The following is a 27,487-nucleotide window of genomic DNA, read 5'->3' on the forward strand; positions in this document are numbered from 1 at the left end:
GATAAAAATAGCCACTAGATTGGATGTCTATCACCGTCTGCACCTTCCGAATCTCGAACACGAGTCTAAATTATGTACTCGCTTGGCATTTACAAAAGCATTCGTAGAGCAGAGATTCTCCACACCGCAAAATGCAGACCCCCCACGGTTCCAACACCTCTGCCTTATCTTGTCAGCGTCACGGTGGTGTCGGGCCCCAGGCGGCGCCGACTGACACCTGGTTGCCGCCCGCGCTTTTCGTGGCGTGTCGTTCAGCCTCGTACGTTGATACCAGGACTCGGTGCCGTAGCCTGTAGACACGACTTCCCCCCGTGCCATAGAGTGTGTATGTGCTTTTGTTTTTTTACTCATTTCAATATGAAAGGAATGAATAGTGACTTTAGTGTTGCAAATCATATTGCATTGCTGAGTATGCCTCTGGAAATGCAGTTTTGCTTCCTGTCTGGTTGCAGAAGCAGTTTTGGATTGGGGCAAAGTGGAGTGTGCCTGACTAGATGGCGGGTGGGTGGGGTTGTATATTTTTCTATTTATTCAGTGCCAACTTGATATATGACTATGAGAAAATTGTTGTACAATTCACTTGTACACTTTTTGCCTTAAAAATAACACTACACAGTTTTACTATTTTAAATAAATGTGAAAAACAGAAAAACATCAATTCCAAATAAAAGCAATACAGAAAGTCAAATGTAATATAGTTTTTATACTGCAATTTATATGGAACCAATTGTGATGACGATGAGATAGTTTAAAATACGTATTTATTAATCATTCATCTGCAACTATTTGAATCATCATTTAAAACATGTTTACCTATCAATTATTTTACAAATAGAAGCGATATCCTTATGATAATCACTTAACTCATTCAATGCTATTGAAGAAGATAGACGTCCAATTATGTAGTTCTTTTCTAACATGTACCAAGTTGTTATTATTGTGGCCAACATGACCCAAAATGTGATATCCACCAGGTTTTTCTAGGTTATTATTATTATTATTATTATTTTTTACAAAAAATGCTCACTTGCTCGATAAAGTTAAACAAAAAAATAGAATTCAATTTGCAGTACAGTGCTGTTGAGGATGTATTTCAGCAGAATAATATAACTTCAGTTTTTCTGCTTTGGTTGTGTTTGATGTGAGTGTTTTCATTTCATCAGCTCCGAAAAGCAATACTTTTCACATCCCCTTTGTCACACCGGTATAGTACTAATCTCCCTACCTCGACCCTTCTGTTGAAATTTCTTAAATCGGTTCCACCACAGCCTGATAAGAATTCTGCCACTTCCTTCCATTTGCAGCAAGTCCCAACAATGTGCTCTCTCTACCTAGCTTCTCATATCCTGTCAAAGAAAAGGAAATAGGAAATACCTCTTATTTGGTCAGCAACCATCATTACAAAGATTATATTTTGTCACTGTAATCACGAGAACATGAGGGATGCTGGGAACACCGTCACACCGTCATGATTCGTTTTCGCAACCAAGCAATCTAGTGAGGGCACACTAGCTTCAGCCCTAATCTTATCTTTTGTTAAAAAAAAAAAAAAAACAAGCAGGAAAAGTCCAGAAGCTGGCATATTTAGAAACAAGGTGACAGCTATTTTTAGGCCCAATCAATCAGGCAACAGTCACTGACAAAATGATTTAATTGTCACTTAGCTTCCATATCACTTTGTCAAAGAGTAAACACCTTCAATAATTTGCATAATGTGATTGGAGATCCACTCCATCTAGACTGAGACAGTTAGAGGTGATCATTCAATTGTTTTCACAGTTTAATAATGCATAATATGGAAGTGTATTGCTAATAAATTGGCAATTCATTTGAACTGAGAGGGTAGCAGCGAATGAACATCAGCCCATGTGCTGCCAACCTTCCGATTTCAAATGGGCTGGATATTTAGCGTCATAAATGGAAGTCAATGTGTTGAAAGTCAAGTGGAAGTCCAACCCGAAACAAAACCCTTCTGTCTTTGACGAGAATGATGCCCCCACCAATATGGCCTCCAGTGACACATGAGTTGGCCAGCCTTCTACAATATACTAGCATAACTAACCTTGTCAACCGTGAGATTGCCAATTTAAGTTTTTGGGGAAAATTGTATGGGAGGCTTTGCTCTCACGTGGGTCACCTCTTATTATTTTGAGGCAGTTTAGAGTAACTTCCTTGTTAAGTCAGTTAATGTGCAAGGGTTGGTATCCTAGTTCAAGTGGATTGATAAACCCATTTAAATTCACAACAGAAAGATGGAAGGAGCCATATGATTGGATGTCTATTACTGTCTGAACATTCATTCCTTTGTCCCTCCCCGAACTATCAATGGCACTAAAACATGATCATTCACATAATATAAACTGTACAGTCAGCTAAACAACCAACTCTATTATAATGAGTATTAACATCAATGTTCTATAGACTTTGCTTTATCTTTAAACAATGGTCATCTCAATAAAATCCAATAAACACTAACATATAACTCAACTTTCAAGAAAATAAATGCCTTTCTCGTGGCGACTGTGAGTAAGCTAATGGTCTGGCTTGACTTTCAACCGCCGAGGTGTGTAATCAAACGGAGCTGATATGATTCTTGCCGCTCAGTACACACAAATTACAGCTGCCATAAATCGAGAGGCGGCCATGGCCACAATAGGGCGAGTGTGCCTTGAGTGCAGATTCCAGCCCATCACGTCGCCTCTCTCGCTGACCCCTTGTTGTGCTACACTGACTGATTTGTGATATGTCTTCTCATTTTGGCTGAGTGTTCTGCCGCCGTTTATACAGTGTGCAATCATTGAGAAGTTTTAGAGAGGAGACATTGTGGGTAATTGAGTTTTCAATTGCTTGTTTAAAAATGGCTTTCTGCAGTGTTGAGTGAGAAATGATATGAATGATTCAGGTTTTGTTTTATCTCTGACTTATTTACTCTGTTATTTCTGACTACAGCTTGATTTGTAGAGGTTAGTATTACTTGTGGGCCTTTGGAAATTGGCTAATTACTGGCTCATCGTTGTGTTAATTGCAAGGTATTTGGCAAAATTAGCAAAGACTGTAAATGTGTTTATTCCATTGACATTATGGCTGCTCCACCAGGAGGTCCATCAAGGGGCTTTGAAGAGTCTCCAGCCTGTCAAGGCGAAACTATTTTAAGGCATGTTTATAGCCAACTTATACCCTCATTTCACCATAAAAAGAGTTCTTGTTCTCATGTTTTGTTCTGTTCACAAACCTCCCAAACAATAGATGGTTTTCCATTGGAAAAGAGTCAAGTTGGAGCCACATCTTCCTTCACTATAAGACATCCGTACATTACGTGATCAAATGTGCTGCTTGAGTAAATGTGACACCACAATACAGATGCAGATTAGTATTAGATTTGGACCAGTTCACTTTATGGTAATTTAAGAGGAAAGGGATTAGAAAACAGGACAGACACTGTTTGAATAGATCAATAGGTCAATGGAAAAAGGTAAAATTTCAGAAAAGGGATTTTGTCATAACTTGTCGCTTACTTAGGTCATTGGCTGTCATTGACGGTTGTAGGAAATAAGCTGCCATCTCTTTCAATTCAAATGGATTAGACATTTTTGAAGCGGCAAACTAAAGCCCCAACAGAAGAACAAAAAGGGCCTCTTTTCTTCTTGGTATAGCTCTATCGGACCAGATTTATTGTAGTCTATTAACTTTATCAACAAAATGGAGCATAACCGCTTAACACAAAGTATTCAGAACAAGAGGGCAATTATATTTAATTATTATTGAGGTAAATTTCACAAATAACTGCCTACTCATAACATAAAGTTACAAGCTTGAGACTAACTAGCCAGCGTTGGATTTTGCGCCATTTGTTTGCAGTCCAAACACAAACTCCCAAAGTCTCCAAAACACACAAAAAGAGTTTAAATGCTTTTTGTTTTGGAAAAAATAGTTACCCAGGGGATGTGAAAAGTAATTACATTTGATAGAGTTGCTCCCGAAAATGGCGCAATTGCAAGCACACATTGTGTGACAAGTGTGGTTTTATACATCATCCTTTGAGTATTTTTGACTGAAAAATGTCAAAATGTTTTTTTTTTTGCCAGACACCTGGGAACTTGTGTGGAAGAATATGCCTCATGCGTGTGTTTGCATACTTAACCAAAGTGTTACACTGAGCGAATAATGATAAAGAGTGAGTCATCTTGACTTTGCCTTCAGGGCTGATTGGTATTTTACAGCTCCAGCAGTTCCGCAAGGCTTCACAGGAAACCAATTTCCCAGTGAAAAGAGTACAGTGCATAGGAAAAAGACACAAGTGTTAAAAAAGGAAAATAAATGACACTGCTTGAGTGCTCGCCAGAGTACAAAACGTAATCTTTTAGACAGTTGGCATGTGGAACCACCGCCTTGTGTTTACCTGGCGTAAAGTTTTCAAACCAGAAAAAGGTTAGGAAAGTGATCACAAACTTGGAAAACAATCTATCCACCTTGCAGTCTCAGAGACAAGATCGTCCCGTAACAACCACTGTATGGAATTGATTTATGCACGTGACTAACGTGATGTTTGGATAATGTAAATGGATTTTGTTTATGGCTGGTGAGCTATTGGGTTCAGGCATTGAATAATTATGGGTTGGTGGGCTTCAGGGTGACAGAAACTGGTCAAGAGTGTCACTTTATTGATGGAGCCTTGACGTGACAAGTTGACGAAGGATGCTTGGATTCAAGCCTGGATGTGATTTAGATCAAATGTATGCTCAGTGCTGTGTTTGAATTTCAAATGACATCAGTTTTATTCAGGCAACATGGATAATGGTAATATGGAAATAGAATGGAAATGGTTTGCAAGTGTGGACCTAAATTAATTCAATGGCTGCTATTACTGGCAAAAGACATCAAGTTTGAGAATTGAAAGTTACCTCAGGCAATACATTACTGAATTTGATAAGTCGGACTTCTCTGAGCCAAAACCATTTTGTTTGTAAAGTAAACTAAAAAAGTGCAAAACTGCTTTAGACCAGAGTCAGTAACCACAAGAGATGTAAGCAAAGGGCAAGCTTTGGTTATGGATCTGTGTGAGTCTTGATCATTTATTTTTGAATACTCTTTGACAAGATTCAATCTGTTAATTACCATGTAAAAACTCATGATGGTGGGAATTTAAAGGTTTTAAGTGATGGTAAATCTGACTTTATTCCTGTTAATTTTGTGCTCATATTTGACAATATTTTTCTAAAATACCAGCTGCTTGTGATGCAATATTGTTTCATTTTAAGTTTTCTCTCAGCAAAATTTCTCTAAATTTTATAGTTATTATTATTATCATTGTTGAATATAGATATAAAAATACAAATTACTTTCTCAAAAAAGGGAAGAAAAATAAATTTATTTTATTTAATTTTTAAGAATAAAAAGAAAAAATTCAATTCTTTACTAGTGCATTGCCGTTAACAGCGATAGACTTCCAATGCATTTTGACTGGACTTGATCGAATGGTCGCTTCCAGGTGTCGCAGTCAAAATGGTTCGATGTCTATCTCCGCCAATGGTACTGATCCACATAATCTTCACTCAAGTCAACACTTACTGTAGAAACTCACCTTAGCACTTGGATTACCATAAAACAACTGTAGATCTTTCTGCTTTTATTATTTACTTTGCATGCATCAAATCTCCTTTCCGTAATTGGATATGACACTACAGATTTACAGGTTTTTGCCCTCCAATCTTAAATCAACAACATTTTAGTGCTCCATTTCATTATAAAGAATAGCATGTCAATCCTGCTATACGTCGTCGGTAAGGTAAGCTTTTTCGATCTGATGTTTCACGATACAGCAGGGAGCCCACTCATCGCCATCAGTGTGATTAACATTGAAGCCAATTTTAGATTTCGCTCACACTGAGCACATCATTTGGGACTTTAGAGTTGATAAATGTTGAAAAAGGTGTAATTAGCGCTATTCATGCTGCTCTGCGCGTTGGTATGGCCCAGGGATAATTTTCCATAGATTTTCCAAGGCTTCATCCTCCCAAACATCCTGCCGGACCTGCCTTTTTTGGCCGCTCATGCTCCATATTAATGTTTTTCTTTCCTGGCCGCATCTCCTCAGGGAGAGCCAGCGGGAGCGTAGAGTGCCTTTGTTGCAATAAATGAACAATAATTTATGTTTTTCCCCAAAGTCAGGCATGGGCGTTAGAGGGAAATGCTCATTTATGCTTTGTTGCCAAGAGGAAAGGGCTCTGGGAAGTGCTATTTTATTCATCCCCAAGAGTTTAGGGAATTGAGCCACATTTTACATTGCAAGGCAAGTTAACATAAAATATTAAATGAATAAAATAATTGCAATATTTTATATAATAACTAATTCATACTTCGAAAGGCGATACATGTCAAACATTTGTAATTTATGAGAATAATGTTAAAATATTAAGTAAAATACTTCAAGAGTAATCTTTTAATGCCCACTAAAAGCTTATGAATTCAAAACGATTAAGTTGTAATATTTTTGGACAACAAATAAAACATTAACTCTGCGTACCGCTTTTAGGGAGGGAAAAAACCTGCTCTACAAGTAAGTTATGAGTAATACATAATTCATGTTGGGGAAGAAGGTACATTCCAATGCAGAATAAAAAGAAAAATATAATTTAGTATTTTTAAAAGGCCAAGAATGAAAAACACCTTTTTGTTAGTCATAGGCGTGCAAACAAACAATAAAAATATGTAATATATCTGGTAAATTGGCTTTAAAAAGTATGTAAAAAAAGGTATTTAACATTAGAAAGTACAGAGGAGATTTATGTGATGAAGTCATACAGCACAGACCAAAATGGATGAAAAGGATTTTATCTTAGTAGCAAAGCAATAACTTCATTCATGGGCCTTCAAAAATAAAAAAGAATTATGGAGAAATGCATGCAAAAAAAAGGAATGACAGTTTTGTGAAGTGATATATGGCATAGTTTAGATTATAATCGCAATACTGCAACACTCCATTCTATCTTTCTCCATATCTCAATAATCTACGGAGAGGAAAAAATAAACAGGACTGTGGAACATATTTTGACCAACTTTTGAATGCTCACTGCATCCTGTTTACATTCTCTGGAAGCAAATCCAAGAAAGTGGCAATTACGTAAATCTTGTTTGTGCCAAGTGCACTCACGGATGCTTTTTGAAATGTCTCCTCCTTGAATCAAGGCTTCACTGCATTTTGTGCTTTTTTTCTCCCCCCCCCATTTGCTCACATTTTGGTCTTTTGGGTGTGTCTGGGCAGGTTTCCTCCAGTTAGCGAGCTGGCGCCGGTGGGTACGCCGTTTGGGACTATTGTGGCCGCCGCCGTCAACCAGACCATCTACTACTCTATCGTGGCTGGAAATGATTTAGGTATATTTCCATCTCTAGCGCATTTTTTCTCCCCACAAAAAAATGTTTGATTTATAATACCTCGGTGCCACTTCAGCCACAAAAGTGATAACGTTGAGAGGTAGAGATAGAGGTAGATATAAAGTGACATTCATTCGCTCCCACCTTCCCACTTTGACGTCTAGCGGGGTCAATTATTTATTTTATTTTAAAGAGACAATGAACATGCACAAGTAAATATGCACAATTAGCCAAAGGCTACTTTTCATCTGTTGTCGGTGGCAGATCATAACAAATGACAAATGCAAATAAAAGAACCAACATAAAAAATTAATCAATAATAAAGGAATTATTATCAGAACTTAAAATCAGTGCAAAAAAACTGATTTATTTTCAGTTACATCTTTAGATTGACTTTAAAAATGGTCTCATTACTACACTAATGATTCCATATAAGATCTTATGCCATTTGAATTCTTAGCCATTCATATCAAACCATAGCAACAAACCAAATGGATTGGACGTCTCACACCCTCAATGCACTACTTAAACAATCACTGGCAGCACTCTCAAATTCTGTCAACTCTGTATTAAACATATAAAACTTACAACGCTGCACCAAGACTGGTGCCGAGTAGCAGATGGTCCCTACTTCCCGTCAGCAGCTTGCAGAAATAGTACAGTTTGTCCTTTATCTGTCCTGAAGTGGAAAAGACGGTGATAACACATTTGCAAAGCCGGACCGCCTGCTCATCACACTTGTTGGCAAACACATAATTAGTCCCCAAGAGAACACAACACCCGGCAGGTGCAACTGCACTTTATTTTCCTTTACACAACATGAGTGTGACTCAGCAAAATAAATCCATTCGGCATGCAGGGTACTTATGGAGATGCTTTTCTTCAGACAAAATTTGTTTTTGTATTTTTTGTGTCAGAAAATCTTGGTTCATTACCAATTGCAAAAACATTTCAAATGTTGAAAAAGCTACTTGTCTTACAGTTTTTTTTCACATAACTTATGCATCAAAACAAATGAAAAGAAAGCACACAAAAGTTATCAACCAGTTGTGGTTTTATTTTCTCAGCTGCAGTCAGGATGACACAGCCATGCTGTTGTTTGCTTACAGGACATTTTCAAGTGAACAACAGGACCGGCGTCATCTCCAACGCCAAGTTACTGGACTATGAAAATGTGACCAGCTACGTCCTCAGGGTGCAGGCCGACTCGCTTCTTGTTGTCATGTCCAACCTGCGCGTGCCTTCCAAAAGTAAGAAACTGTACCTTGGGAATATCTTTGAAAAGTCTTCGTGTGTGGGATATTTTCACTACTTCTATCCAACACTGAATATGCATTTTATTAAGATACAGAGTGATTTGTCTTGTTCTTACATGGAATAGCTGGAATGGATTGACCTTCCTGATATAACAGGTTATTATTTTTATTCCTTCAAATCATTCTCCTTGCTGCTTATATTCACAAGGCTGGCAGGTGTGCTGGAGCTTATCCCAACCAACTATGGGCACCAGGCAAGGGGCAATCTGAATAGGTTACCAGTCAATTGGGGAAGACCACATACAGATAAAAAAATGCACACACACTTTAGGAAAATTTAGTGTTCAATCTGCCCAGCATGCGTGTTGTTGGGATGTGGGAGGAAACCAGAGTACCCGGAGTAAAACCACACAGGCTTGGAGAGAACATGGAAACTCCACTGAGGAAGGTTGGATTGAAATTTTGATTTCAGAACTGTGAGGCAGACGCAATCACCACTCGTCCACTCATGCCGCATTGTTATTTTTTTATTATGTAATTATTGGGGCTGAACAAGCTAAGGCAAAGTACTCAAATAAGTTAAACTCAGATATTGATTTACACAGTTTGTTGTTCTATAGCAAATAGATAGTTCATTGTTATGACTGTACATTAAAAAAATAAAAGTGAACTAAATACTACTTTGGAATGTATTATCATGCACAATGTCATTAATTGTGATGAATAGCATAGTTAATTATTTTATTTGCACATTAACTGACATCTTTTTCATTGGAAATGGAATGTATCACCGTCATTGGCAGTCAATGATTTGATATAGATTTTTATTTCATCAATTTGTGTTCTGATTAATATTTTTAAATGCTAATACAAAGATTAGGGGGCAGCACACTGATGCAAGTTATCATGTCCACCTCACAGTTCTGAGATGGGGGGGTTCCATCCCTGGTGGATTGCGACTTTCCTGTGTGAAGTTTGCATGTTCTTCCCATGCCAGCGTGGGTTTTCCCCAGGTACTTTGGTTTCCTCCCACAGCCCAAAAACATGTATCGTATGCTGTTTGAACATTCTAAATTGCCCCTAAATATGAGTGAGTGTGTGTGCAAATGGTTGTCCATCTCCTTGTGCCCTGCGATTGGCTGGTCTACCAATTCGCAGTGTCCCCCGCCTGCTTCCCATAGTTGGTTGGAATAGGCTCCAGCACCACCGCGCCCCTTGTGAGAATAAGGGTTAAGGAAAATGAATGAATCAAAAATAATAAAAATAAAATGTCTTTTTTAAATAATTATTTTGTTATAATCTCACTCTAATGCATGCTTTTAAGGTAATATATATGTAATATATTTATGCTTTATTGTCATTAATGAACGAAGCATTTTGTCGAGGTAATTCACTAATTTTATGCTCAGATTGGGCAGAAAAGGTAAAGTACTATGTATGTAAATGTTGAAAGTGTATGTTGCCACCATTCCCAATCATGCCATGTGTGACTGTTCAAACAGTCCACATGGATGCAATCTTCTTCCGCGACATCTTGTCTAAATTGATCAAAACTGTCAGTGCTTCCACAAATGCTTACTCCGTATTTCCCGACATATCCGCTCTGTGCCATGATTACCTGTTTTGTTTCAGCCTCTTCAAACTAAGCAGTTTAGGCAGACAAATCACAGATCGGACAGGTTTGTGGCAGCTCTTTTTGAAAAAGCCAGCTTTTATGATCACTTGTCAGTCTGCTGCTTTTCCTCACCCACTGCGCATACATATTGGCTAATTTGGGCGCCAGGGTTGGAATTTACATCACGGGTTGTTTATTTCCTTTACGGCAATTGTCAAAGTAGATTTTTCTGTCATCAGAATGTCTGAAGAACGCAGAAACCTGTGGAGTGTCATGCTCATTTAAACTGGTGCCCATTAGCGAGTTTCCTGATGAATAATCGATGAAATACTTTACGTTGGGTAGCCTCGCTTATCCTCATCTCTGGAATTTCAGACACGAAGAATGTATTTTTCTGTTGACAAAACTTTCCACTGCAGTAGTGTATATGCTAGGAGACAAAGTACCATCAAAAGCTGGCGTTAAAACAATTTATAACTAGACAGCATCAAACACGTCTTCTTTTGATGGACATTTGAGTTGATTTTTCAATGAGAGAACTGAATCAACGATAGTAGTCTGACTGAAAATTGGATTTTCAAGTGCTTGTGATAATGATTCTGTTTGGTGCACTCAATTTGCAAGAGAGTAGAAGTGTAAACTATGTCAAGCTGAAAACATCAAAAACAAGATACGCTAATTAAGTTGTGAGAGTTTTGGATTTGAGATAAAGTGGATCAATATGCACTGAAAATTTTATGAATATGGCTTGGGAAATACAATTAAATAAACAGTAAGTTGATGTATTCAGCTACTGTCTGGTCTTTCATCTTTGCAAGCTAAACGTACTGCGTGAGCAACGGGACATTGAACGCATCAAATAATGGAGACATTTTCTGCCATGGAAAGGAACAATTGCTGTCAGTCCTCCCAATCAAAATCGATTGGACATCTATCGAAACATGATCGTGCACGTAGTCTATATTCGACTGAATATACAACTACTCTACAAGTTACGTTAGCACATACAACGAATGCTTCCTGGATGACTCACCTTTATTATGCAGTCCAAATGGATTGGATGTCTCTCTGCGTCAATGGCAGTGAATTAGACATTAGAAATAGTGTATTTTCTGAAAGAAGAGCAGAGAAAGTGAGTGGTGCTCATACACATCCCGAGGGTCCTCGCTCTGTCTCGCAGCTTCCGCAACTGCAATGTGATGTGAAGTCGGTGTGCGTCCAAATCCCCCGGCACGCCAATGCAACATGACTTTATACTTTTGTATGCCAGAAGGAGACCAATGTGTTTTGACGCCACGTTTTTCCCCCTCTAATCTGAACAAGGGAGGTCAAAAGGGTTGTTTTCCTGCATACCTGAGTTTTTTTTTTAAAACATTTTTTGGATGCTAATCCATTTGAAGTGACTCTTTTCATTTTTGTTATTTTTAAATGTGTCGATTTTTTTTGTTTAAATGCTTGAGTGGGAGGACTGAAAAAACAAGATAGTAATAATATAACAATAATAATACTTGACAAATATTTTTTATTTATGCGAAAAACCTAAAAATATCAAGCATTTTAATTTTTTTCTGTAAAATAACTAAACACAAACACCATTTTACAAAAATAAATACAAAACAAGAGTAATTAGTTTGAGTAAGAATCTTGATCACGTGTCCAACTCAACTCAATCAAGGTATGACAGTACTCCTAATGCATGATTTGATCTGACCTTCAAATAATTCTTTCGATCTTTTGCATCTTTTGAGGCCGGCCTGCGGAAAATTTAGTAAGCGCCAACTTCCCGGAGATTGATTAGAGCTCCACGCCCACTCGGCTCAGACAATATTTCATCATCATTTTGATTAGTTGAGCGAGATGCGACGTCCCTGCTGTTTGCCTGTTGAATTTCAATTGTTGACTTCCCTGTGCGCTTATCAGTGGGCAAAAGGAGATCCGGACGTAATACTGTCATTGATCAAAGCCAAGCCGGCCTCATTATTGACTCTAACACTGTCGGATGATGCCAAACGAGGTCTTAGCTCTGCTGTTGTCAGAAACAATCTCTGAGCAAGACGCTGCTCTTTTTTGCAGGTGCCCAACAATCTTTTTAATTATAGAAGAATGATGTTCATGAAAAAAAATATGAATATTGGCAGTCAATGTGCTAAAAAAGAATAGAAAACATTTAATCATTGACTCGCATTGACAACGATAGATGAAGGCTCATTCACCTATCCTAATCAAAATAGATTGGAAACTATTGTCGTCAATGGCAGTAAGAAGAGTTAAGAATTGAAATGTTTCCATTCATTTTTCATTTAAACAATACTAGAAATGTTCTTTTTCATTTCTTTCTTGGGGTGATTTCCAGAAAAGAAGAACAGAGGGACTTGTGATACAAAAAATATATATCGATAAATATGCTACCTGCTACAAGTGGCATTGCTATCTCTTTTTTTCTTCCAGGCATTAAATTGGAGCAGATGAGTAATGTACGACTTTGTTTGTAAATTTAGGCATTTTTGAACATAGGATGACATTATTTTTACAAAAACATTTTTTTTCAAATCATATATGAATTTAACCTACTTATACATCCCTTTTGCTACTTATGTAAAATAAAATTGAGTCTTCTCACTTCCTCATCATATCTTGCAGTTTTTGTTTAATGAATTAAAACCCCAATTTTAATGGTTTTACTTTTTATTCTCAAAATTGTGTTGCCAAATTTTCTTCTATTACTATTGGTACGAGTTAGTTATGGTACATGTATTTTTTTAGACTAGTCCACATTTGTGGTGTAAACCCTCAGAGGAAAACTTAAAAATAAAATAATCGGTCCAAAAATTCATGAAGCAAACCTTTTCTTGTCTTGTCAGTAATGAGATGCTTTTCCTACATGCAAATGTGAAAAATAATGTTGTTGTTTTTTCATTTAAAGTTGTGGTCCAGCTACCCAGTGAAGACCGTGACCAAATGATAACGACAATCATTTTCCTTTGAAATGATGTAATGCTCGATCAACTGTGGTTCCGATTGGTTTTCTAAGATGTGTTTATTTAGCCGCCACAGTGCTCGATGGTTTTGTCAGCGACTGAGTGGGAAACTGATGTGTCATGTGATGTCAGAAGGCAAATCGGGTAAATCAAGCATGGAGAACTGACCCAAAAAAATCTACTTGAAAATGATATTTTCTCATCTCAGGTTCGCTGTAGCCTAGCGCTAGGCATTTCGTCAAAGCTGTCAAAACCGTTAAAAGGTTATTGATGTGTTTAAGTATTGTAAGTGGTAAAATATCATAATTACTGTGGGTGAGTGAGAGGTGCAGTAACCTTTACATTTGAGAGACTAAGTAGATTGGTTGCCTTCTGTATGGGAGTTCTTTGATCTCGTTTTGATGAATGTTTCTTACAACAATGAATCATTGTCTTGTTTCAGGCAACACGGCCAAGGTGTTCCTGGAGGTGCAAGACGAGAACGATCACCATCCCGTCTTCAGTAGGAAGCTCTACATCGGTGGTGTGACCGAGGACACCAAGATATTTAGCTCGGTTCTCAAGATAGTGGTAAGAAACAGTAAGATTTGATTCCTAAAAAATCAGTTACAGACATGTTTCAGGTTTAGTCTTGTTTCCATGAAATCCAAAATATTTGGGTAACCATTTTTATAACTTCAGAGGTTGGAGTGAATAGATGTTTTCACGATCAGTTTGTTTTTTCATGCATTGCTTTATTTAATTATCTCATTTGAACTTTTGTTTTAGTGACTTTTTTGGCTCTTAACATGTTTTGGCCTCACAGCTCTGGGGTCCTGGGTTCAAATCCAAGATTTTGCATGTTCTCCCCAGGCCTGCACGGTTTCCTCCGGGTACTCCTGTGTCCTCCCACATTCCAAAAACATGCATGGTAGGCTGATTGGACACTCTAAATTGCCCCTAGCTATGGGTGTGAGTGTGCATGGTTGTCTGTCTCCTTGTGCCCTGCGATCGGCTGGCCACCGATTCAGGGTGTCCCCCGCCTCTGGCCTGGCCCAGAGACAGTTGGGATAGGCTCCAGCACCCCCTGCGACCCTAATGAGGATAAAGAGGTTCAGAAAATTAGATGAGATGAGTGACATGTTTGAAATAAATTAGAATCTTTGGATGTTGTTTGGTTGTTGTTGTTTTTTTTTTTTTTGACCAATTTAATGTCTTATAGGTTTGTTGCATTATACAACAATTTAAACTTAAATCTAATGGCTTCAATGGAGCATATCCATGTAGCTCTCATGATGTAGCATTTTTGGCTTTTATTCCTTCATGATTGATATCATGAGTCAACTTTTCAAAGCGCATCTCCCCTCAACGTTGCCAATTGGCATCCTTTGCTCAGAGGTTATTATCTGGATTGTCGGTGGCCTTTCGTGCGGTCTCCTGGCTGTTTCGCCTCTTTCATCAATAGCACGGGGAGAGATTGCTGCTATTTATCAGTGTCACTTGCGACACGGGCGCCGAATTGATGCCTGTGTTGAAGCTGGGTCGCCATTCTGAATTTTTGCCGCTGAGGTTTTTTCTCTGCGTTCACTTTCAATCACATTCAGTAGATAGAGTAGCTTTAATGGAATTGAGGCTAGCCATGAAGTGGAAGTCATTTTTAAAGATATTTCTAAATCTGCCTTATACTCATTTTTTTATTATTTTAAAATGTAATGTTTAATCCCCCACGACCTTTGTGAGGATAAGCGGAACAAAAGAAATGAATGAATGAATGTTTCATTGAACAGGAGGTGACTATCAATAGAAAGTGTACCTAAATAACCCTAAATATTCAGAAAACCCTTATATATGACTTTGGATGTGATAAATTAAATCAAACCTATTTATTTGGAGCATAAATAAACTATACTCATTCATTCATTTTCTGAACCGCTTATCCTCACAAGGGTCACGGGGGGTGCTTGAGCCTATCCCAGCTGACTTAAGGCACAAGGCGGGGGACACTGAATTGGTGGCCAGCTTTGTTTTTGGAATATGGGAGGAAATCTGACTACCCAAATAAAACCCCCACAATAGAAAACTTGGCTTGCTAGTACTAGTAATCTATTACAAGTCCCCATGGAACAATGGGCAGCAACCAGGTGGAGATAAGACAAGAGCCTGCGGCTTCACCCATCTACTGCGTGGGTGGGAAAAAGCAATAAGCTTCTTCATCACTAGAATGCTATGTTCATTTTTGCACTTCAATCCATTTTTCTTGAAAGTTAAATCTTCGTTATCAAACTTTAGAGTACAGATAATGGAGTGTGTGTAGGAGGGATGGTTAATTATCCGTGAAGACTTTAAGTGCATTTAGAATGGATTTTTGGGTGAATTGTGAATTCAATAAAAATCTTCATCGAAAGCTTTACACATGACTTCAAAAATCATTAAAAACACATTTAAAATTCTGTCTATTACGATCCCTGAGTGGATAAGATAAAGGTCCACCACCCCGAGGTGAATAAACATTTGATTAAATTATAATTGTTCATTTTTGTTATCTCTAAACAGAGATCAGTTGTGTAATCAAACTCGTTCATTTATTTTTCAAACCGCTTATCTTCACGAAGAGGGTTCTGGAGCCTATCCCAGCCTGTACATATGTATGCGAATATATTTCATAAAAAATGGAATTAAAAACATAAAATAAATCAAACTTGCAGTTTCATGAATTGAAAATTCAACTAGTTATATATTATTTGACCTGTTTTACGTACATTTTTTAGAGTAAATTTCTTAACTTGTAACTTCCATATGATTATTTTTTTAAGGCTACCGATCGGGACACTGGTAATTTCAGCGCCATGGCCTACCGCCTCATCATCCCGCCCACAGTGGAGGGTCAGGACAGCTTCGTCATCGAGGCGTACACCGGCATCATCAAGTCGGCCATCATGTTCCGAAACATGCGCCGGTCCTACTTCAGTTTCGAGGTCATCGCCACCGACGACTACGGAGAAGGTCTGAGCAGCAGCGCTGACGTGGTGGTGAGTGACAGCTAGGGTTGCCCACTCGCATGGGTAGAGCCATTGTACATGTTTTGTTTTAATTGTCATAATTACATCTAAATTTATTTCTTGACCTACTTATTACCTATCTATTCATGTCTAAAATGCCTTTGCTATTCCTGCATCCTCACCCTCTTGCCACTGGAACAACGAAATTTCCCGAATACGGGATGAATAAAGTTATCCAATAAATTATTTAGGTGCATATTTGACTAATATACGGGATGAATAAAGTTATCCAATCCAATATAAGGACTTTGGAAATATTTATCAGCACTGTATTTTAATACAACAACGAAAAAAATATTGCATATCGTATTGAGACGTACACAGGGGTACTTTTGGTCTTTTGGTCGCCCGGAAGGTTATTGATAATTACCATTTAAATCGTTGCTCAAATTCCCTAAATACAAACTGTGAATTATTATTTAGTCATACTTAATGCCCTATTAATTATTAGGCTAAAGAAAAGCTCAAAATTTCCCATACTTTTATTGTGTTTTGTTGGAGAACTTGTTAAGACCCTGACTGACGTCCCTTCCTAAGGGGACAACTCATGTACAAAGTCTTATACACTCACACGTCCGCTCAGTGAAACTGCTCAGGGCCATTGTTGGCTTTTATTGATACGTAGACCGTGTTGTTTTACCTTGATTTGTCGCCGGTCTTTTGGTCGCCCGTTGTTTGGGTCCGGGCGACCAAAAGACCGTCGACCAAACGACAGCACACGGTACACAGGTTCCCACCTCTGTGACAAACGGTGATATTGAGTCTCAGCTTATTTTTGGTAGATAATTTAGAGTTGTACGCCTGTATTATTGTGTATTTGAACTTGTTTACCAGTTATAAATCAGTGGCATTTATGAACTGCTGCCACTGCTTTTTTATCTCTTTGGCTGTATGGGTTTAATTGAATCCCCCCGATATATAGTGGAAAGACTCAGACAGGGGACTTTTGTTTTTGTTTTTTCATGTTAAGGTCAACCTGACTGTATGTGTGTTGTGGATGTGATCAAATCACTCTTATTACAGAACTGTCTCAGTGTACACGTTTTCTGTGCCCCCAATTTGACATGGCTCAAGTTTTGTTTTGTTTTCTTTTCTTTTTTCCCTGGCCCATGACACAAGTGTTGCTGTTGAAGACGGTAGTGGGATGCACTTTTGAATAATTCTAGAATTTTCTGTTGCAGGTGTCTGTGGTCAATGCACTGGACATGCAAGTTATTGTTTCAACAGTCCCATCCACTTTGGTTGAAGAGAAAAAGGAACAGCTCATAAGGTAAAAATCACCATTTGTATCTATTTTTTATCAGTCATGTTCAATGACTTTGTTTTTAATGAATTTGTTTTATATTTCAATTAATATTTGGGTGTGGAATTCCAGACAGATGTCAGTTTTGCTTGATGTAAAGTTTTTCAAGTAAGGATCCCTATTTTTTTTTTAAATCAAAATATTAAACAGACTGTAATTGACCCTTTTTTGGTCAGGCGACTATTTTGTTCAATTGTGAATTTAAAACAAACACCAAAAGCAATGAGAAAATATTTTTCAAAACTAGAAAATAAACTCTTACCTAAGAAAGCTTCACTTCTGAGGTTTGCACTAATGAAGTTATGGGTTACTTTTTTTAATTACGTATTATTTAACTCAATGGCTGCCATTGACTGCGCTAGACATCCATTCCATTTAGATTGGGAGTGGGCGAATGAATGAATCATATGCTCGCTCCCAGTCAAAATGGATTGGACGTCTACCGCCATCAATGGCAGCCAATAGACATTGATGTATAATAATTGATCACTAATATACTGTAAAATACTGTAGTATCTTAATACAAATAAGACATACAAATTAGTATTGAATTCACTTTCCTCAAGGTTGCTTTTTTTTCCAATTAGCTGCTAACAGTGAGCTACATGACTGGATAACTGACCGTACCTATAAAATGTTAATGAATGTGCTCGTTTATATTAAAATATTGACATGCAATAAAATATGAAAATTAGGCTGTGTTTAGTCAATGCAACTATGCTTTTTTATAAATAATATCGCTAGTTGCACAAAGAGTGACAAGACAACTTGATATGTTAATGAAATACTGATACCAATTTGAGTCAGAGTCCGTACCAAAAAAAAAAATCAAAATCAGATCAACATTTTTTTTCTATTGTAATAATTAACAATGAGTGAAAAATTGCTAACATCTGCAACTCAAAATGAAACTCCTCTTTGGCTCGTAAATAAATATCAATCAACCCAGCGAAGGTCATGCTCGATGATCCAGTTGAGTGTATAATCCAGTCTCTTCTGTCTCCGTCAAAATTAATTAATGATGGTGATTCTGTGAACATCCTTTGGCGCCTTGAGGGACTACCTTTTTTGGCCTAATGAGGCAATTTGAAAGGCAAATCAGTGTTAATAGTTGATTTGCAAGAGCTTACCGTGCTCCCTCACACGTTTGAACCACATGACAAGTGTGTGTGTTGGGGGCCGTTCTTGAGTATTAGCGACCACCTTGGAATGTTAGCACTTGCGCCGTTTATCAGTTTTGACAAAAACAGACGGCAAGGTTTCAAGCTGAGGTGCGCTTCCCACAATTCACTTCCGCCCGCCTGCCTAGAAAGGATAATCAGCTAGCGCCTTTGCCAAAGCCCAAATCACAGAACGGCCCTTGCCAGATTCGTTGCAGCCAGAAACGGTTAAGTGATTTAGAAGCTAATGGGAGTCTAATGACCTTTTTAATGGCTTGATTGCTTTTTATTGTGCTGTTTCAGTATCCTGGAGCGCCACATTCAAGATCAGATCCCCGGCGCCAAGGTGATCGTGGAGGCCATCGGGCCGAGGCGTCATGGTGAAGGCTTCGAGCTGGAGGACTACACCAAGTCAGACCTGATGGTGTACGCCATCGACCCGCTGACCAACAGGGCCATTTCACGCCAGGAGCTTTTCAAGTAAGTCGGCAGAATTTATTCTGAGAATTTAGCGCTTAGTCGAAAACATTGATAATGACTTACATTGGACGACAGGAACATCAATTTGATAGTCGGTTAATCATCAATTGTTTTATTATTGTTATGAGTAAAAAAAATTGGCTCGCTTTAAAGCTTTAAAAAGAAAGGGTGGACATTGAACATGGGGATTTTATGACTGTTTTGCCGAATACTTGATTATTCATTTCATATAGTTGGCCATAATGTTTGTTCACTCACTGTTTTATACTGTAAACCAGGCATCCGCTATTGTTTCCAAGGGCTCCCACATAAAAAAGCAATAAATTTAAGATATTTTCTTCATGAGCGCATCAGTCAAGGGATGGTGCCAGCGTTCCTGGCTTCTGTCTGCTGGAGCACGATTGCACATTATATTGACCACGGTTGAATTCTAGTGGTGCAACACAAAAAAGTGTTTACAAGACATTTTTCTCCCTATCAGGGGAAAACAGATTCATGGCTGCCACTTTGGGACAGTGTTGATTTCTCATATTTTTCATGTACAATACTTCCTGTCAAAATATTCAGGAACACGTATTTTATATCTTTTTTTATCTCAGCAGCTAACCAGTAGGGAACAGCCTCTTGTGTTATGGCACTATTTTTTCTATACATACAGTAGAAAAGTGTTGTAGTTTTTACACGATAGACAACAAAGGCCAAATGTGAGGACATGGAGACATGGTCACGGACGCAGACTCACCCCATCTATGTATTACAAATAAAAACAGTATTTATTTACAGACTTGAACTGTAGCATTGAACAGGAATTCAAATAAACCATTCAAATGGTTTTCAAAGTGTGGTGAATAGTGCTACGCAAAACATTGACTGAATGAAACGTTCAAACAAAATTTTACAGGATCCATATGTGAGGAATGCAATCAATCATTAAATTATTTATCGACTCTTACTTAATTACTAAAACTACTTCCGTACTTAATAACTGTGGAACTTTTACAAAGTCTGAATTAAACAATTTTGTCTGGGTACAAGCAAACAAATGGGAAAGGGGATGATCTTCAATATGTTGATTCTTGTTGCAGTAACAATTTTGTTTCACAAGTCTTAGATATGACTCCTTTAGTACAATGCAATGCAGTAATCAAGTGCAGTTGAGTTGTATTAGTCTTCCAATTTTCAAATCTGCACAGGTTTCCGTTCGAAAACTGTTACGAACAACTTCTAGATGTAATACCACTGAACTCAACCCATAAGTATTCATTAAAACTGGGAGGACTGGCTCGTGTGACTGCGAGGTGAAAATAGAATGGACCCTTTATTGGCAGCCATTGGGTATTGCTGTAAAATAATTGTGAACTAATATTTGTTATCTTAATACCAGTGGATATACAAATGAATATGAATAGTATTAGGTTTTCCCATTGTTGCTGCCTTCCAAATAGCTGCTAAAATTTCGTTAACATGCGCACAGAAACCCTAAATTATGACATGTCAAATTGAACATTAGAATATGTTCAACAACAGATGAGCTAATAACATTCATCTGTACTCATTTATTCACCTCTTGATTAAGCCTAATGATGCTAATTAGCTGTGGCAGTATGTCCCCTCTCCTGTCTGACATTAGAAATTCTCCCAAATAACACAAGTGAACAGTGTAAAATATTGGGCTTGTTTTATTTCATGTCATTAGTATTATAAAAAAAAACAGGTAGCCAGGGAGCATTGATCCTGAAATCAGAATTTGTTGAATGTTGCATGGAATTAACTCTTACTTCAATCTAGATTCCTGGATGGCAATGTTCTGGAAATCAACAAGGAGTTCCAGCCTTACCTGGGCGAGGGTGGGCGAATTCTGGAGATTCGATCGCCAGATATTGTGGCGAGCGTGAAGAAGGCCGCCCAAGCCGTAGGGTATACAGAAGGGGCTCTTCTCGCTCTGGCTATCATCATCATTCTCTGTTGCATCCCCGCCATCCTTATCGTCATGGTTACATACAAACAGTGAGTACAATCACACCAGATTTTATTTGTATCAATCATGGCAGATGATAAAATTCACCATTGTTATCCCCCTTTCTGTCTTTTCTCATCATCAGGTTCAAAGAGTAAGTCAACCAAAACCATCTTAAGCATCTTGTTCGGTTTGTATTCTGATAACATTTATATGGGTAATGCTTTCTTTACGCAGACGGCAGGCAGAGTGCGCCAAAACGGCTCGGATACAAATGGCTTTGCCGCCAGGAGGGAAGGCGCCACCCACCAGCGCGGCAGGGGCCAACCTGTATGAAGAACTCGGGGATAGCAGCATGTGAGTCATACCTCCCATTCATTTTTAATATTTAGTAAACACAGCTTACAAAAATCTTAAAACTTTATAGAGCACTACTTTAAAGAACCCACAATGACATCAGTGTCACTAACATCCAATACTTCTCCACCTAATCAGCCTTTTTCGAAAAAGCGAGACTGGGCTCCTATTGGGTTAGCCCATCGGCTACTATGCACGGGACCAGATATCCAATTCATTCCGATAAAATAAATTTGACATCTATAGCGCCATCTATGGTTTCAGTACCCCAAAACTTTTCACTGCTCCCGTTTCATATTAATAATAATAATTCATCGATTCATTATTATTTAGCAAAGACATATTTCTGACTCCCATGACTTTTGAATTCATGAACCCAAAATTTTATCTTCTGTTTCAAAATATAAGCCAATACCACAAACTGATACCTTGGGTCATCATACAATCTTCCTGTTGCTGTTTTTTTTAATGACAACATTCAATTCATCTATGCAGGGTTAAAAAAAATCTTATATTCTTGATAAACTGAATTATTTCAAGTAAAATTAGGAACCATTTGGTGGGTTGAATTATAGGGCAGGATTCTATCAAACCACTCACTAAGTAATACCTATGTATAAGACGTATACAATTTTCAGCTTCATTTATAATGATATACTCATTTCTATTTCCCAGCGCTACATTCTTCTTGCGTTTGATTTGAACATCTCTTTCTGCAATGAAATATTTGTGGGCCTATCTAATAACAAGTTTCCTGAGCATGTAGTAATGTTTCTTTAATTAAGGGTGAAGTTTCATCCAAAAGCTGGCACACTCGCGAACAACTTTTTTATTTCTGGGATTTATTTTCTCCTCACTTCCTGCCTCTGCTTGTTAGCTAGTTCAGAACCCTTCTGCTTGGTTTTTGGCACCCTGGGATGCAAAATATAGATAACCATTTTGAGGAAAAACCTAACGCTGCATGACTCCGCTTTGGTCCAATGTAGCATTTTAAGCATCGCATACTCTGAACTGTCACCGTTGGTCCTAAGGCTACTTTATCGCTGTTACCTCATGCACCTCCTGACATGAAGATATGTATCAAAACGACATGCAGTCTCTCCCTCGGTTGTCTTACCATCTGTGTGTATTTTCTGCCCTTGTCATCTTTTTCCCTTTTCTGGATTCAGACTGCAGTAAGTAATCTCTACATAAAACATTCACAAACCTATAAGAAGACCCTCGATTCCCCCCGTAGCTGATAGCTTTGAGCTAGGCTTTTGATTACCGTGACCTTTTTTTAAAACGGAGAGCCTTTTATCCCCCGTATCCAAATGATTCTCCTCAAGTCTCTGCTTCTTCTCACCGCATCCTCACTCCTTGCAGTGTTCAATGCAACGGCACCGCATCCTTCAAGTGTGGGATGCTGGTTTTGGAGTAGACAATATATTTGGGTGGCACACTTTCGATATGCTAACTCTCTCAGTGCCATTAACGGTGATAAATGTGTGACTCCTTTCATCCTTCTGCTCTGAATTCAAATTACTTGCTCACAAAGTGATGTTCAGTCCATTTGAAAAGGGAGAACTGGCAATGTTGAAACATTTTAATTCACTGCCAGCACTCTCTAAAAATTAGAAATCCAGCTCTAACAACTGACACATATACATCCCTACAATTTGTGGAGGAATATCAATTTTTGTTGGTATCCCTCTTCCCAAGAAGAAGAACAAAGCAAGCAATTCTTTGAAACTTCCCTCAGAGTAGTCTAAAAATTATTTCCTTGAGTTTGAATCTTTTCCAGCAGTTGGTTTCATCATTGGCTGCCACTGAAAACTGTAGACGTCCAAGGGCGAATGAAAAAATGTTTATCCGGCCCTCACAGTCAAAATGGATTGGGCATCTAGCCCCATCAATAACACTGAAACACGAGTCAGTCCTCCCAGTTTAGACAAAAAGGACGACTTTCATTCATTTATCCCTGCCAGTCTATAATGGGATTGGATGTCTACGCCGTCAATGCCAGCCAAAAGAACTTAACTTTAACGCCCACTGCATATTAATTAATCAGGTAGTCTCGCTCTAGCTACCCGAGAATCAAAGTTTCTCCTTTCCCAAGCTTTTCCCTGCCTGAAGACCTCACTTTCTTTTGTTTTCAAGTCTTTTTTTTCTTCTTCTTCACCCTCCCTGGATCAGGGCTAAAAAGTCTGTCATTGAAGAAGCTGACCACCAAAGGATCCTTAGTACTTTTGCCTGTCGCGCCCTCGCAGCCCACAGTAACGGAGCGCTGCACGTCAACCTGCCCAAGTCGGAAAGCAACGTGACCCTCCTTTCCGACCGCAACCCGCTCACCACCCACAACCCAGTTTATAACGACAACAGCCGTCTCAGCAGCCCCGACGTCTACGGTGGGAGGAAGGGTCCTCCCAAAAATCAATTACCCGATTGGTCAGGATGCGCTTGGACGATGCCAGCTCGCATTCACGCAGAGTCTAACCAAGCGCCTCGGAGGCAAGTGTTGATGGAGCCGTCCGATTGGGAGCTGCAGATCCTTCGAAGAGCTGTGAGACAACAACAAGCAGAGAATTCCGCCGTTGACGCGCTGAGCTTGGAAAACAAAATGTCAGTTCGTGAGCAAGCCAGGCAGTTTGAACAAGCGGTCATTCAAAACAGCCAAGGTTCACTCACCCCAATAGTTGTCACCGATCAAGACAGCACTGATATTCTAGAGGTGTCTTCAGACACCCTCAAGTCCATAATGGAAATCCCATCATCCTTTGGGAGGGATGCACCCCCCAAAATAATGGTCAATCAGGGTGACGAGTCGTGGCCTCTGTCTAATCAAAGATCGACTCCGTCAGTCCTCAGGAAGTTCAGCTCGAGCATCTCCAACTACATGACAGTCCAACCGTGTCAGATTCACGTGGAGATCATACCCGACCCCCCAGAAAACCCACCTCCTCCTGTTCCTGAGCGCCCACCCTCTCCGCTTACCCCTTCCACCTCCCCTAGCCCCGATCCACCATCATTTTCACCCTCACCCCCTGACATTCATAAAACTAACAGTCGCAATCAGACACCTCCTCTTGAAGTTATCGATCAGGCCCCGAAACCTTCCCCGACCCACAGACAAGTTGCCCCACCACCTCCGCCCCCTCTCCCTCCGCCACCATCACCTTCCACCGTTCAGACTACCCCTGTAGTCCAGTTTATCCCTACATCTTTGCCACCCTTGTCCTCGCTTCGACCAGTTTCAGAGCGCAAGCTGCACTCCCCCACCATCGTGTCCCGCACCGAAACAAGCTGTAAGCGGGAGCTCAAAGGGATCCTTAAAAATCTCCATAATCTGGCCGACATAGAAAGGTCTGTTGCCAATTTATACAGCCAAGTCGACAAAAACTGCAAGGTGCCCAAGTTTAACAAGAAACCACAAGTGACTGAGGAATCAGAGGGTGCTAACAAACTGCAAGACTCTGATCTTGGCGGTGAGCAGAGCACGCCAAAGCTTGACACCCGCAGCTCTGCGGTCCAAATCTGCTCAAGCGTAAACTGTGCTGAGAACGAAGAAAACCGACTGAAGGCGGCGGCCGAGCTCAGCGAGCCCTCTTCCTCTCAAACCACAGTCTTCTGATTTTCTATCATCCAATTTGAAAATTTTTACTTCTCCGCTCTTCTTTGTTGCTTTTTCTGAATTTTGCCCGACGAGTAGTTTTGCATCGTCACCATTTTTTTGATTTTGTAGGTTTCCACAGAGACTGCTTTTTCTTTTTTACTTACCTCTATTGTTGTTGAAAGCCGCCATCTGCCAAAGAACGTGCACTCAGCTTTGCCACATTGATTGTATTTTGCTTTTATAGGCCTGCATTTCTCCATAAAAAAAAGTTTTAAACACTTCAGTTCAGTCAACTTGCAATTTTTGAATTGGAGCTAAAATAGCTTATGTTTAGCTTAATGTCGTGGCTTTTTAGGTTTCATAAAAACATTTCGCTGTGAGTGATGCGAGCGTCCATTATTGTACCGCTATTCTTTATTTCTATTTTTTTCAATTGAGTCTATCGTGAAGACAGCTGAATAATCAGGATGATTACTGATGAGAGTGCAGTAGCCAAAATTACCCCAAAGGGAATATTATTATTCAATTCCATTTCTTCAGAAGATCCAAGAATACCCACAAATCTTGAGCATTTCCCCAAGGCTTGCACATTTCTGGGATATAAACTCCTAAATCTTCCAGTACTAAAGAACTTTTTACAGTTGAGTGTAACTCAAAATATAAATATCACAATCATCATGGTATAGGATATTTTCAGTTCGGCACTCTTTTTAATCAATCCTCAGTTATACGCGGTCTAAAAAATATTCAGGCGATAACAGTTCCGGACCTTCCTGTGGGGAATTTGCATATCCTCACCGGGCTTATGTGGGTTTTCTCCCAAATCCCCAAAACATGGTGAATAGGCTTTTTGAGCAATCTAAATTGCCTCAAAGTATGAGAGTGAGAGTGAATGGTTGTTCTTCTCCTCGTGCCCTGCGATCGACTGTCCACCAATTCAGGGTGTCCCCCGCCTGGTGCCCATAGTTAGCTGGGATAGGCTCCAGCACCCCTGTGAACCTTGTGAGTATAAGCGGTACGGAAAATGAATGAATGAACAATATTTATTGTCTTTAAACAGTGGTTCCCAACATGTGTAACATGGGTTCCTTCTTGTGGTAGTAAAAAGATTGCCTAAATCAAATGTTTAACAACAGTTCAACAAGCACTGTTGACTTGTATTCAACTCTACCAACAAATGATTGCAATTTAATGTTTCAACACATTTCGTTTCACATATAATTAAGAACAAATAGTAGCTGCACTCAATCCAAGTACATTACCATATCACTTATTTTTTTTCTAAACTCAAAGTGTACTTTTATTGCAAGAATATAGAATGAGCAACAACTCAAATGTCCTTCATGGATAATTGTGCAATTAGATTAGTGTTACTATCGATGTTACGTTGACAATTCAATGTTTAGCAGTCCAGGGTAATGTAAGGTACTAATTTTAATTGCTATTTCCCTTTCGCCACAAGAGGTATTGAAAAAAATGTCGGTTGTTTGCCCACACAAACTGAGGTGACGAGCACGTTGTCAAGGAAGTGTGTAGAATGCTGTGTTGTAAAACTGCACTCCCATCTTATGCGGTACATAAATATATATATTTTTTTTAAGGACACTTACCACTAAGTTTGAATGGAAACTGAAATCCAGCTCTGCCTGTGTTAACACTAGTCTGTTATCGGACATTTTCTGTTGATTTGATGGGAGCGTCTCAGTTGAAATCGGTCCAAAATATTAGCACTGTTTAATGTGAAAGCACAGTGCCAGCTGTGCTGCGGCAAAAGAGTGAAAATGTAAAAGATCGTCCTGGGATTAACAAGAATGGACAAAGGATTGGAAAGGGCTATCCGGAATCAGATAAATGGCACACATGGAGGGTGAGCGAGCATACGAGTGAAAAGGTAACTGTACTTGACAGTCCCACAGGCAGCAACCCTAACTCCCCACTCAGGGATTGATTGGTTCTGTAATTAGCCTTTTCAAGTGAGCTTCACAACATCAGAGTGACTACTTTATCAAGCTGCCAGGATCTCTGCAGACTTGCGAATTGACAAGGAGGTTAGGGCATTCAGGATGCGCCCGCCGTGATTGTATCTGCAGCCGCTGTGCCGGGTTTTGCCGACCATCGCTCTTCCTGCAAGACGCTGTCAGAGACAGCGCCTGTTGAATGAATGAAATTTTGCCTTTCCCAGGCAGAAAATGGATTGGACGTCCAGCACCATGGATAGCACCACTGAAACATGATTGTGTACTAAATCTAGTCACTTAAAATCAGATCACGAAACATCTACTCTACGGGAAACGTATTGGTTAGAGTAAACCAACCTGGGCAGTTCCAAGCTTGTTCCCCATTATTATCCACGCCAAATATAGTGATTTTCCTATTTTGG

General features: G+C 39.1%; 1 protein-coding gene across 1 annotated transcript in view; it reads left to right on the forward strand.

Annotated features, from left to right (window-relative positions):
• Positions 1 to 27,487, forward strand: part of LOC144084474 (protocadherin-15-like) — a 154,605-nt gene that overhangs the window by 119,451 nt on the left and 7,667 nt on the right. The window contains exons 27-35 of the mRNA XM_077612938.1: positions 7,262 to 7,371; positions 8,481 to 8,621; positions 13,663 to 13,790; positions 16,013 to 16,228; positions 17,440 to 17,528; positions 19,025 to 19,201; positions 20,990 to 21,208; positions 21,304 to 21,312; positions 21,396 to 21,515. Of these exons, the coding sequence (XP_077469064.1) occupies positions 7,262 to 7,371; positions 8,481 to 8,621; positions 13,663 to 13,790; positions 16,013 to 16,228; positions 17,440 to 17,528; positions 19,025 to 19,201; positions 20,990 to 21,208; positions 21,304 to 21,312; positions 21,396 to 21,515 (1,209 nt within the window). The remainder of the gene's footprint in view (positions 1 to 7,261; positions 7,372 to 8,480; positions 8,622 to 13,662; positions 13,791 to 16,012; positions 16,229 to 17,439; positions 17,529 to 19,024; positions 19,202 to 20,989; positions 21,209 to 21,303; positions 21,313 to 21,395; positions 21,516 to 27,487) is intronic.

Source organism: Stigmatopora argus, chromosome 11 (assembly GCF_051989625.1).
Source record: "Stigmatopora argus isolate UIUO_Sarg chromosome 11, RoL_Sarg_1.0, whole genome shotgun sequence".
NCBI classification, from domain to species: Eukaryota; Metazoa; Chordata; class Actinopteri; order Syngnathiformes; family Syngnathidae; genus Stigmatopora; species Stigmatopora argus.